The sequence below is a fragment of the Xyrauchen texanus genome, chromosome 50, assembly GCF_025860055.1.
Source record: "Xyrauchen texanus isolate HMW12.3.18 chromosome 50, RBS_HiC_50CHRs, whole genome shotgun sequence".
Lineage (NCBI taxonomy): Eukaryota > Metazoa > Chordata > Actinopteri > Cypriniformes > Catostomidae > Xyrauchen > Xyrauchen texanus.
Genome location: NC_068325.1, coordinates 4,151,123 through 4,163,374, shown reverse-complemented (window position 1 = coordinate 4,163,374; position 12,252 = coordinate 4,151,123). Strand labels below are relative to the sequence as shown.

The window sequence follows — 12,252 nt, the reverse complement described above, 5'->3', positions numbered from 1 at the left end:
TATTTCCCCTGTTTAAATTGTTTTACTTCAATTAAATTTTAGATTTTTGTGATTTTTTTGAATGTAAGATCTAAGATTTTTTGCTCATTTTTACCAAGGGTGCCAATATTTTTGGCCACTACTCTAGAATGTTTCACATTAGATGTTATGAGAGTACATACAAGGTTGTGAATCATTCTGAATTGAATTAAGAAAACAAATGAAATTCCTGAATTGTATTTGAATTTGAATTGAGGAAGCAAACAGGATGTAGAATTGCACTTAGAATTTAAGAAATTTAAGGATTTACAATTAAACTGGAATTAAATTCATAGAAATACTCTTTTAAATTGACAGAATTGAAGAAATCTTATAAACAATTATTACAATGCCAGATTGTAAGTCATGGCACCTTTACATTTTAAGTTCAGTTTATTTACTTATAATTAATAATATAATTAACATTTTTATTCCACATATGGAAATTTATATTACACTTATTTCACTACAATTACAACTAATGTTTGTTTAATGGACCATGGCGAAAACACCTAATCTTCTGAAAAACTATAATTTACCCAATATATTACACAATCAATAGATTGTAGAGTAATTATGTCTAAAAATAAATAAATACAAAAACCAAAAACAAATCAAGTCCAAATTCCACTTCAACTTCCTGTGGGGCCAATTTTTTAAAAAAATTATGAAATTCAGAATTTTGCTCAATCATGCATAAGTTAAAATGTTTTAATGTGCTTTAAACATTTCAGGGACTTGAGCAACAACAAAATCAGCTCCTTGTCCAACTCGTCTTTTGCCAACATGAGTCAGCTCACAACACTGTAAGTATCACCCAAACACACATGCACACATAAACATGTCATTAACTACAGTTGACTATTGATGATGTCAGTTTTTGAAATGTCTGTTTTGTTACAGCATCTTAAGTTACAATGCCCTGCGCTGTATCCCTCCTCTCGCATTTGGAGGACTTTCCTCTCTTCGACTGCTGTGAGTTAATCATATTCCATTTCTGTCTAAACCATATCTCCACACTATAATTACAACATAATTAAAAAATTGTTCACCTTAGATTTCAGATAATCATTTATTACACAAATTAGTGTTTTTATGATTAAAAAAGTTGTGTGCTGTATTTACGAATATTACAATATAGAGTTAATCTTTTGACCTCAACCCACATCTTTTCTCCACGCTGTTTTACATTTATCACAGATCTCTCCATGGCAACGATATTTCTGAATTACATCAAGAAATCTTCAGAGATGCTACATCTTTATCACACCTGTGAGTCAAATCTTTTTTCTCTCTGTACACACATGATACATTCACACATGTGTATTGAAACACAAGCTTACACTGGTCACTGTAAGACTCTCTGTCTTACTTTTACATCTATGAATATGTATATTATAGCTGAGTTAGAGTGGCCTATAAATATATCCACTTACTATATTTTTATACCAAGGGCCGTTGGTGCAAACCCACTGTATTGTGACTGTCGCCTGCACTGGCTCTCCGACTGGGTGAAAAGTGGATACAAGGAACCTGGTATCGCCCGTTGTGCAGGGCCACAGGGCATGGAGGGCAAACTACTGCTTACAACACCTGGCAATAACTTTCAATGCACAGGTGGGTGAAAAAGCAGATGATAGAATAAAGAAAGGCCACCTCCTGTGTGCAAACTGTTTGACGATTATTTACTTTTCAAAGTATGATCTCCCTCAGGTCCTGTGGATCCATCTGTGTCTGGGAAATGCAGCCCATGTTCTTCAAACCCCTGTCAGAATGAGGGCAGATGCCACAATGACCCCGTACATCTGTTCAAGTGCACCTGTCCACAGGGTTACAAGGTCCTAATTATACACTAACAAGGCTTTATATTATAAGAATGTTCTGGGTCAAAGTTGTTTGTTGTTAACCACAGAAGGAAATGTTAAAATAATGAAAATATGTGTTATTGACATAATTCCTGTTGGTGGAGTTTGCTCAGTGCAAATGTTTTTGTACGGCTTTAGGGAGAGTTTGTGGATCAACATAATGGATAGTTATGTCACATGTCATACAAAATGTCATATGCTTGAAAGTTGATAATTCTTGTGAACAGCAAAAGAAAACAGGATTGACAACGACTACAAATAAGCTTGCTCCAATGCAAAATGCATTTACACATACAGTTGCCAACAATTCTGGGGTGCGTTTTCCGTACAACTATGTAACTCACTGCTTAGTGCCACCATAGTACGATACACCATTTGAGAAATTAACTAGCAAGACACGACTGTTTCCCAAAACTGTAGGAACTATGTTGCACATCTTTCTTCGAACTGTTGATTCAACAATAAAGAGCTGTCATTAATGATGTTACACAGGGGGTGGAGTGATAACTTCTGCGGTTATCAAATTATAATCATTTGCATTATTTCAGACAGATGTTTGAAAGCTGCTGAAGACACGAAAGCTGCGTGCATTATGCAAATGTGACAGATCCATTGCACTGCAATATTGGGATTCCCCCAACGCACTTGAGCACATATAAGAATAACACTTATGTGTTAACATGGACACATAAACAGTGTTCTCCAACAAAATCTGTGTGTGTTAAAGCGCTTTCTCTTAACAGCAGCAAATGTTTGATTGCCCCTTTTTGCAAAACCCCGGAATAAGCTGTTTTTTTAAATCCTTGAAAACATGGTCAAAGTCTAGACAAAAAGAAAGCTATATATAGAATAAAGATATAGAAGCCTCTGCAAAGTCATATAATGTCCACACAGCAAACTAACAAGGAACTGTTATTCTAACCACAGGTAAAGACCTGTGGTTCCAACTTTACGATGCTTTACAATGCTGTTTGCGAATGTTTGTTGGAACTATGGTTTCAGGAAACACGAAATCATTGAACTATGTAGATAACAATGGAACTTGCAACCATATGTTGGCAAATTATACTTTTGGGAAAAGCACCCTTGTAATAGCTGGGAAGTTTCTTGTTTTGGCCGAACTGAATACACCTATTGACTCCTATTTAAATGGCGAAACACTCAGGGGGGATATAGCCACCCCCTCCACCCTGGTCGGATGGAGGAATGCTTGAGGGGTACCTACCCCCATTTTGTCATGTATTGAAACAGAAAATGCTTAAATGTCCTGTATTCGCATTCCCTATTTTGGCTGGAATAAACATACCTGGTGTGCATTTAAATGGTAAAATGCTGAAGGGGGAAAGCAGTCGGATGGTGGAACGCTTTAGGATTCCCTCCCCCCACCCCCATTTCATCCCATTTTGAAGCAGCAAAATCCTCAAGCAGCTCATATTTGCATTAAAAATGTTGGCTGCAATGAAGATGCCTATTATTTAAGTGGCGAAATGCTTGAGGGGGACGGCAATTGAATGGCAAAATGCTTAACAGCCCTATATTCCGGGGCCAGGATAGCTCAGCGTGTATTGACGCTGACTACCACCTCTGGAGTAGTGAGTTTGAATCCAGGGTGTGCTGAGTGACTCCAGCCATGTCTCCTAAGCAACCAAATTGGCCCGGTTGCTAGGCTAGGCTGCTAGGTTGCTGTCCTGTATCTCGGTCGAAATGAAGATGCCTGTTGTAACATATTTAAGCACCGAAATGCTAGAGGGGTATGGTGGTCAGATGTCAAAACGCTCAAGGATGAAAGTGGTCAGATGGCAAAAACTCAAGGGTCCCTTCCCCTCACATAGTACCATATTGTAGCAAAATGCTCAAGCTTCCCATATTCCGGCCCAATAAAATGCATATTGTTGTATTTTTAAGTAACGAGACACTCAAGGGGGATGGTGGTCTGATGCTTGTGGGGTAATACCACCCCCCACCCCCATATCGTCCCGTACTGGAACAGCAAAATGCGCAAGCATCCTGTATTCACGTGCAATATTTTTGCCGAAATCAAGACACCTAATGTTGAGATGTAATGAGGCAGGCGAGGATTAAAGATCTATATGCAGCTTCTAATCATACAATAAGGTAAACAAAGTAACTCAGAATATAAAAGAACAAACACTGGGACCAAGGCACAGAACTTGATGGAACATATCTAAAGACTGGGGAAACAAGGGCTTAAATATACAACGGAAAACAAGGGAATGAGGGTATCCGGTCAGGGTAAACCAATTATAAAATGAAACTACAAAGGACTACAAAACCAACACAGGAAACAGGAATGGGGAACTAAGAAACAAGAATTTTAACATAAAAGTCTAGGCACAATCTAGGAGCAGATTCGAGATGCTCCACAAAAAACAATTGTCCATGGGGTGTAGGAGGGAGGGGGAAACAGGCAGATCAAGGGGGCACGAGGGGCAAGGCGAGCAAAGGAACAAATCAAAACAGAAGACCAGTGTGGTGCTGGAGGAATAGACTAGGGTGGAGCTTGCGGAGCAGGAGACTTGGGTGTTGCCGGCAGAGCTGGATACCAAGGCGGACCAGGTAGAACTGGTGACTTGGGCAGAATTGGCGGAGTGGAATGCCCTGACAGAGCTGCAGGGAAGGTGAACCATGGCTGTGATTTTGGCAGAGCAGTCCAGGGAGGAGCAGGGGAAATGGAAGACCAAGGCGAATTCAGGGAGGCTGGAGACCAAGGCGGAGCCAGAGGGATGTGAGGACCCCAGTGGAACCGAAGGGATGTAGGACCTGGGCGCAGCCAAGGGCCTGAAAGTCCATGGTGGAACCAGGGCGTCGACAGACCAAGACGGAGTCGGAGGGACCCCGGTGAAGCCAAAGGGGTACGGACCACGGTGGAGCTGAATGGCCACGGTGGACCCGATGGGTCGACGGGTCTAGGCAGAGTCTTGGGCCACAGTGGATCTGGCTGGACAGGAGACTGTGGTCACGCCGGTAGAGCCCTAGGGCTGATGAGAGCCAGCTGCAGGGCAGGGACTGGGTCAGGAGGCCTGGGAGGCAGACACAGGGCCGGGACTGGGTCTGGAGGCCTGGGAGATGGACACAGGGCCAGGACTGGGTCAGGAGGCCTGGGAGGCAGACACAGGGCCGGGACTAGGTCAGGAGGCCTGGGACGCGGCCACAGGTCAGGGATTGGATCAGGAGGCCTGGGAGGCAAACACAGTGCCAGGACTGTGTCAGGCAGCGGAGCCGCTGGTGAAGGAGCGTGCAGAGCCACTGTAAGAGGAGTCTCTTGGAGAGCAGATAGAACCGGTGGAGTTGTCGTCTCTGGGAAAAAGGAGAGAACCACTGGAGGAGGAGTCTCTGAGAGAACGGATGGAACCGCTGGAGGAGGAGTCTCTGAGACTGATTGAGTCATGGAAGACGCTGAGGGTGGAGTCACCGTAGTCAGGAGTGACTGGGAAACGGCCTCCTTGATTATGGGTACTGGCAGTGATAGGGGGAAAGTCTTCCATGGTCATGATAACCCATGAGAAATATCCTTCATGGCCGAAAGCACCAACATCATTGGGGGATCATCCACCTTGGAAGACAATGCTGAAAACAGCAAGGTAAGCTCCATAGCTATCGGAGCAGGTGGCGGCAGAGAAACAGCCTTCGTGGCTGAGAGAACTGGCAGGGTAGGAGCACTGGGTTCATACTTACCTGAAGGGAAGAAACTCTCAAGAGTGATGTTGATATATTCCCTCCATGTGAGTTCTTCCGCAATGTAAGTCTACATTGCGGTGGTAATTCAAACCGATCCAAAAAATAGATTTTAAATGTGAATCACCATAGTTCAATTGGCTCGCAATAACCCCAAAATGAGCACAGTAGATGGTCGGCCCAAGACAGTTAAAAAAATTCAGCTGCTTGATCCATTTTGGGTTAGTCTTTCTGTAACGAGGCAGGCGAGGATTAAAGATCAAAATGCAGCTTTTAATCAAACAATAAGGTAAACAAAGTAACTCAGAATCTAAAGATACAAACACTGGGAACAAGGCAAAGACAGACAAAGAAACCAGGGAACACAAGGGCTTATATACACAAGGGAAAACAAGGGAACGAGGAACACCTGGGAAGAATCAGGGTAAACCAATTATAAAATTACACAAAGGACTAGAAAACTAACACAGGAACAGGAACGAGGAACTAAGCAACAGGAATTTCAACATAAAAGTCTAGGCACAAACAGGGAATACATTACATGATTATCTAAGTGGCAAAATGCTAGAGAAGGATGGCGATCAGCCGGTGAAATATTTTGGCTTTAAACCATTCAGAATGCCTTGTCCGATTGACCATTGTAAATGCATTACTGCAAAAATTATAATTTATTTTTTAGTCAAATTGATTGTCTGTGGTAATCAGGCCACAGATGCTGTTGGTAGACTGTGACTTGTCTCAAACCTGTTGTTTTAAAACAAGTAAAAGTAAATGTAAACAATGAACTGTCCAATTTCATAGTTTTACTCTATAGTTTTACTTAAATATAGGACTATGATTGTCTCAAATCTTTCCACTGTACCTTGGCGTTTCTTTAGGGGAAAAGCTGTGAGGTCCTTGTTAATGCCTGTGAGCGAAATCCATGTGTAAATGGGGGAACCTGTTACAGTGAAGAGGATAGAAAAGGCTTCAGGTGTGTACAAACACCTTGTTATTCCACTAATAAGATACAGAAACAACAGAGAAGAGGCGTATTTGAAGAACTTAAGTTTGCATGTCCATGCACAGCTGTTCGTGTCCACTGGGATATGATGGTCAGTTCTGTGAGGTGGATGTTGATGATTGTGTGGATAGCAAGTGTGAAAATGGCACCATCTGTGTGGATAGAGTGGGAAACTACACCTGCGTCTGTCCTCACCCCTTTTCAGGTAAATATTACAGTTAATTACACAGGGTACACTAATTACTGAAGAGTGCAATAGTGCTGGTGATATTATTGATAAATAAGTGCAAATGTATGTTACAGGCCAAAGGTGTGAAGAATATGAGGAAGATCTTTGTTATCCTGGTCAAAATCCATGTCATCGCGGTTCCACGTGTATACCAACTGTCACAGGACCTAAGTAAGTCTAGCACCGCAATACTCTTGAGCTGCATTCCAATTCACAGGGTCCCTACGCAGTTCACTTTTCCGTTCTCACTGAGCACGGGTTCACGTTCACTTTACTTGACAAAATTTGTTCTTTTGGAATACCCTGAAGCGTTATCAAACAGACAACATTTGAGTTGCGCAGATTTTGGGTTTCAAGTAAAATGACACAATATATGTTAATACATATAAATATAATATAAATAACCATACATTCATATATATAAGTAACCTACCGTATTGTAATGAAAATGGATGTAATGGTCGCATTTCATGCACTTTGCACCGTGCACAACCCATAAAAGCACAGGTGATGTGACTTAGGCTTAAATAAAATGCCAGTGTCGCAAACCACTTTTGTTTATTTTATTTTAGCGTTTATTTTAGCCACAGTACATCAGTACTCTGATGGTTCGGAATGACTGGTGGCTAAATATTCCTCTCCGATATACACTTAGTCTTATGCCTTTGGGAGTTCCCCTTCCAATTGAACATAAACACTCCATTCGGATTGGCATCTCATTTAAAATGGCACCCCTTACAAAAAATGTTGAGTTCTGGCAAACTAGTCGCAACTTTGGCACAAATTCTCACTCATTATTTTCACATGCAAATGAGCTTGTGATTCGCCACAAATGTTTGCCAGAAGTTAGCAGCTCTTCATCTGTAGTGTTGATCCTGCAGCAAACCTTTGGCAACAATGGACAATTTGCTACATATTTGCAGTAAAGCTCATTTGCATGTGAAAATAATCAGTGGTGAATTTGCGGCAAGTTTGCCAAGAACTCTCGATTTTTGTAAGGGTGAATAGCGTGTGAAGTTTCGGTTGATAGGGACGTACCATTGGGAAGTCTGGGGTGTAATCTGATTACAAAGTAATTAGTCCCAACACACCATCCAAAACCTCGAACCATGAAAGTTCTTCCTTTGGGCACCACTTTGTCCATTTTGCATTTTAACGGATTTGTACTGTGCCCGCAATTTTCACATTTTCCTGTACCATTGTGTGCTGGATACACAACCTGGCAAGTTCGGCGATCTTGATACTGGCCCTCTGACCTGACTCAGCGAAACTCCGCCTTTTACATTGACCCCGCCTCAATCTTCAGGTGGCCTTGTTTGGCCCAAGGGTAATCAGAGGAGGAAGCCCCGAGGAGGCACGACGAAGCCCCGGAAGCGACGGTGGAAACACAACTGGCCCTGGCATGCACTAGCACGCCCTTATTTGGCCCGACAGTGGAAACGTGTCTATTGATCCAAATCATGTCCCGCCCTACAGTTTTTTCTTATTGAACACTCTGTCTCATTTATAAAAATCCCACATTATGGAGGTTGAAATGGGTTGAAAAATGGCTTTTAGGTCATTCAACAGTACCAAAAACAAACAATGGGTTTTCCATTCTTTTTTGGACATGGTACCATAGTAATGCCATGTTTGTTTTTTGGAATGGAAATGGTTGCACCATTTGAGATACCTTGGAGAACCATGTAAAAATCATAAAAAAGTAAATGTAATAAAAAAAACATTTTTCAGTTATTGTTAGTTTTTTAATGATGCTCTACAAAAATAAGCAAATAAGACTTTAGAATGGAATAATTTTGTGTATTTGTTTTTAGATGCATCTGTCCATCTGGTTTTGTGGGCGATGATTGCAGTGTTGATTATAATGAATGCGAGGGACATTATTGTCAGAATGGAGCACAGTGTGTGGATCATGTGGCTGGATATTCCTGCGTTTGCCCACAAAGTTACAGGTAAGTCAACACGCCAGTAAACAAATCTGAACCTTTATTATAAAACGCTTTTTATATTTAATTTCATCCTGTTGTGTTGTAGTGGTCGATTATGTGAGGTGGCTCTTTCTCTATCTGGCTGTGAGTTGGTGCACTGTGACAATGGCGCCCCCTGTGCCGAGAGTGAAGGTGGTGCATTTTGTCAGTGTCTCCCTGGGTTTGGCGGGCCACGCTGTGAAAAGCTCCTCAGTGTCAACTTCATTGATAGAGATTCATACCTGCTGCTAAGTGAAGTAAAACACTGGCCCCAGACCAACATTACTCTACAGGTACTTCTGAAACAAAGCAATAAAACATCTGCTAAACGAGTAACCGTGAATGTAATAATAAAATATATAAAACAAGTCAATGTAATTGTAGCCATTTTTGTTTCAACTATTGTTAGGTCTTTTGTGTGCTTTTGCTCTTTGAACACACTTGCACACTTAAAGATGCAATACAAAAAGAAAGTTTTTATGAAAGTCATTATGAAGCTCAGCCAGTAATACTCATTAAGATCCACATACGGGCGCTCATCTTGCACATGCACTTTTGGCCTATTCGTTTTTAAAACTAAACAATGCATCTACACCGATCAGCCACAACATAAAAACCACCTGCCTAATATTGTGTAGCTCGTGCCGCCAATACAGCGCCAACCAGCATCTGGGCTGGTATGAGTACTTCTGGAATTTTCACACACAACAGTCTCTAGAATTTACTCAGAATGGTGCATCCAGTGAGCGGCAGTTCTGTGGACAGTAATGTCTTGTTTATGAGAGAGGTCAACAGAGACTGGCCAGACTTGTTTGAACTGAAAGTCTATGGTAACTCAGATAACCACTCTGTATAATTGTAGTGCGAACAATGCTATTCTGAGATGCATGCTGGCGCTGTTTTGATGGCACAAGTGGGACCTACACAATATTAGGCAGGTGGTTTTAATGTTGTGAACCCAGTGTTGGACTGTGAAAAGTTTTGATGAAAAAAATCCTTTACTGTGCTGACCCATAATATGTTACTACAGGTCTCCACAGCTGAGGACAATGGGATTCTTCTGTACAATGGAATCAATGACCACATCGCTGTAGAGCTGCATGAAGGACACGTCAAAGTGACCTATGATTCAGGAAACCAGCCAGACAGTGCCATTTACAGGTGCTTACTATAAAAACCAAGCTTGACTCATTGTTTAGCATGTAAACAACTCTGCTATAATTCACTGGCTCATTTACCTGTTCCCGCAGCTCTGAAATAGTGAATGATGGACTGTTTCATACAGTTGAGTTGGTTACTTATGACCGGATGGTCAACCTCTCCATTGATGGAGGTCTTCCCACGACACTGGACAGCCTGGGACATGTCCAACCCCTCACAAAAGATGCCTCATTATATGTAGGGGGTAAGATGTGCATTATATATTGTCCTCCTGTCAAATCTGTTGAACGGATTTTGTGGTTGACAGAAATTAAACTAATTAGCACCATAATGTACATAACTGATAACAAATATAGGAAACATAACTACTTAATGTATAATTGAATTGAATATTGAATTTCATGCAAGGACTTTTAGGAAAGTACTTTAACCATAAATTATAAGGTGACTAATTATGACATCATTTTTATACTTAATTTTATCCATATTTAAAAAAACATAATAACAAATGTTTTTTAAATTCGTAATAAAATACATAATTTTAACAATATTTTACTGTTAAAAAAAAGTGTATCTTCTTATTGGATATAACATGTACAGTATATAGCATAAATTATATGCTAATGATTAGAATTTACTTACAAAAAACATAATTTTTTAATAAAATATAATCGAATGTGATGTCATGCAAGGACTTCCAAGTTCTTTTACTGTTTTTCACCATAAATTATAAGTTGACTTGTATATTTGACTTAATTTTAATGGTAACTACAATCAGGTTTCATTTGTAAACAGTAGTTAACATGAGCCAACAATGAACTATTGTATTTTTATAAGCTAATAATAACCAAAACAATAAATGCTATAAAAATATTTTGTTCTTATAGTTCATGATACATTATGTATTAACTAAGGTTAGCAAATGGAACCTTATTGTAAAGCGGTACCATTTTAACAATATTTCAAAACACATACTAAAATAATGTAACATCATTTTAACAATATTTTACTGGAAAAGTGTATTGTCTTAGCATAAATTATATGATAATTAATACATTTTACTTCTAAAACACATACACACACACACACATACAAACAAACACACATACACACACACACACACACACAACATTTTCCCTGTAGAGTTGTGGATTGTCAAGGTGAAAAGCAGAATGTTCCTTCATGATGTTCTGCCATGGACGCCATGCCTGTTTTTTGTTGTTGTTATTTTCCATATATTAGACTCATGAACAGAGGTTTTAACCAGTTCCAGTGATTCCTTCAAGTCATTATCTGTCACTCTAGGGTTCTTTTTTTTACCTCATTGAGCATTCTGTGGTGTCCCCTTTGAGTCATCTTGGCTGGACGGCCACTTCTAGAGGGAGTAGCCACAGTACTAAATCATCTCCATTTATAAACAAGTCTAACTGTGGACCGATGAATACCTAAGCTCTTTGTGATAAATTTGTAACTCTTTCCAGCTTTATGCAAAGCATCAATTCTTCATCGTAGGTCTTCTGAGATCTCTTTATTGCAAGGCATGGTCCACGTCAGCAGATGTTTCTTGTGAATAACAAACTGAAAATGTTTGAGTGATTTTTATTGGTCAAAGTAGCTCTAACCCACACCTCCAATCTCGTTTCATTAATTAGATGACAGTTTTGCCAACTTCTGACTATAATTAGCTTTTGTTGATGTCTTAAGCCTAGGGGTTCACATACTTTTTCCAACCTACCTTTTGAATGTTTGAATGATGTATTCAGTATATACAAGAACAATACAATAATTTGTGTGTTATTAGTTAAAACAGATTGTTTTTGTTCATTATTGTAATTTAGATGAAGTTCAAACCCTTTGGAATTACCTGCATTTATATATAATTTTGTCTTAAAGTCTAGTTTGATGTATATATATATACACACACACACACACCAGTGGCCAAAAGTTTGGAATAATGTACAGATTTTGCTGTTTGGGATGGAAATTGGTACTTAATTTCACCAAAGTGGCATTCAACCGATCACTAAGTATAGTCAGAACATTACTGATAAAAACAGCACATCACTATCTAAAAAAAGTTATTTTTGATCAAATCTTGACAGACCCCATTTCCAACAGCCAGCACTCCAACACCTTATCCTCGAGTAATCATGCTAAATTGATCATTTATAGTCAGTGTATATATATTTATATATCACAGTGTTTTGAATTCAGATGTGTTGCCTTTCTAAAATATAATGTATATTTAAACAAATGATATGGATAATTCATACATTCTATTTGCACGTGCATAATGTTCACAGTATTTTACAG

At 39.8% G+C, this 12,252-nt stretch overlaps 2 protein-coding genes across 3 annotated transcripts in view; one reads left to right on the top strand and one right to left on the bottom strand.

The window, feature by feature from the left end:
- Positions 1 to 12,252, bottom strand: part of LOC127641045 (ligand-dependent corepressor-like) — a 98,863-nt gene that overhangs the window by 1,542 nt on the left and 85,069 nt on the right. The gene's annotated exons all lie outside the window — the stretch shown is intronic.
- LOC127641044 (slit homolog 1 protein-like) overlaps positions 1 to 12,252 on the top strand; it is a 67,573-nt gene that overhangs the window by 52,526 nt on the left and 2,795 nt on the right. For both annotated transcript variants that reach the window (XM_052123799.1, XM_052123798.1), the window contains exons 23-34: positions 753 to 824; positions 922 to 993; positions 1,219 to 1,290; positions 1,472 to 1,635; positions 1,732 to 1,856; positions 6,458 to 6,552; positions 6,648 to 6,787; positions 6,886 to 6,982; positions 8,626 to 8,763; positions 8,846 to 9,071; positions 9,809 to 9,939; positions 10,029 to 10,183. In XM_052123799.1, coding sequence (XP_051979759.1) covers positions 753 to 824; positions 922 to 993; positions 1,219 to 1,290; positions 1,472 to 1,635; positions 1,732 to 1,856; positions 6,458 to 6,552; positions 6,648 to 6,787; positions 6,886 to 6,982; positions 8,626 to 8,763; positions 8,846 to 9,071; positions 9,809 to 9,939; positions 10,029 to 10,183 — 1,487 coding nt within the window. The remainder of the gene's footprint in view (positions 1 to 752; positions 825 to 921; positions 994 to 1,218; positions 1,291 to 1,471; positions 1,636 to 1,731; positions 1,857 to 6,457; positions 6,553 to 6,647; positions 6,788 to 6,885; positions 6,983 to 8,625; positions 8,764 to 8,845; positions 9,072 to 9,808; positions 9,940 to 10,028; positions 10,184 to 12,252) is intronic.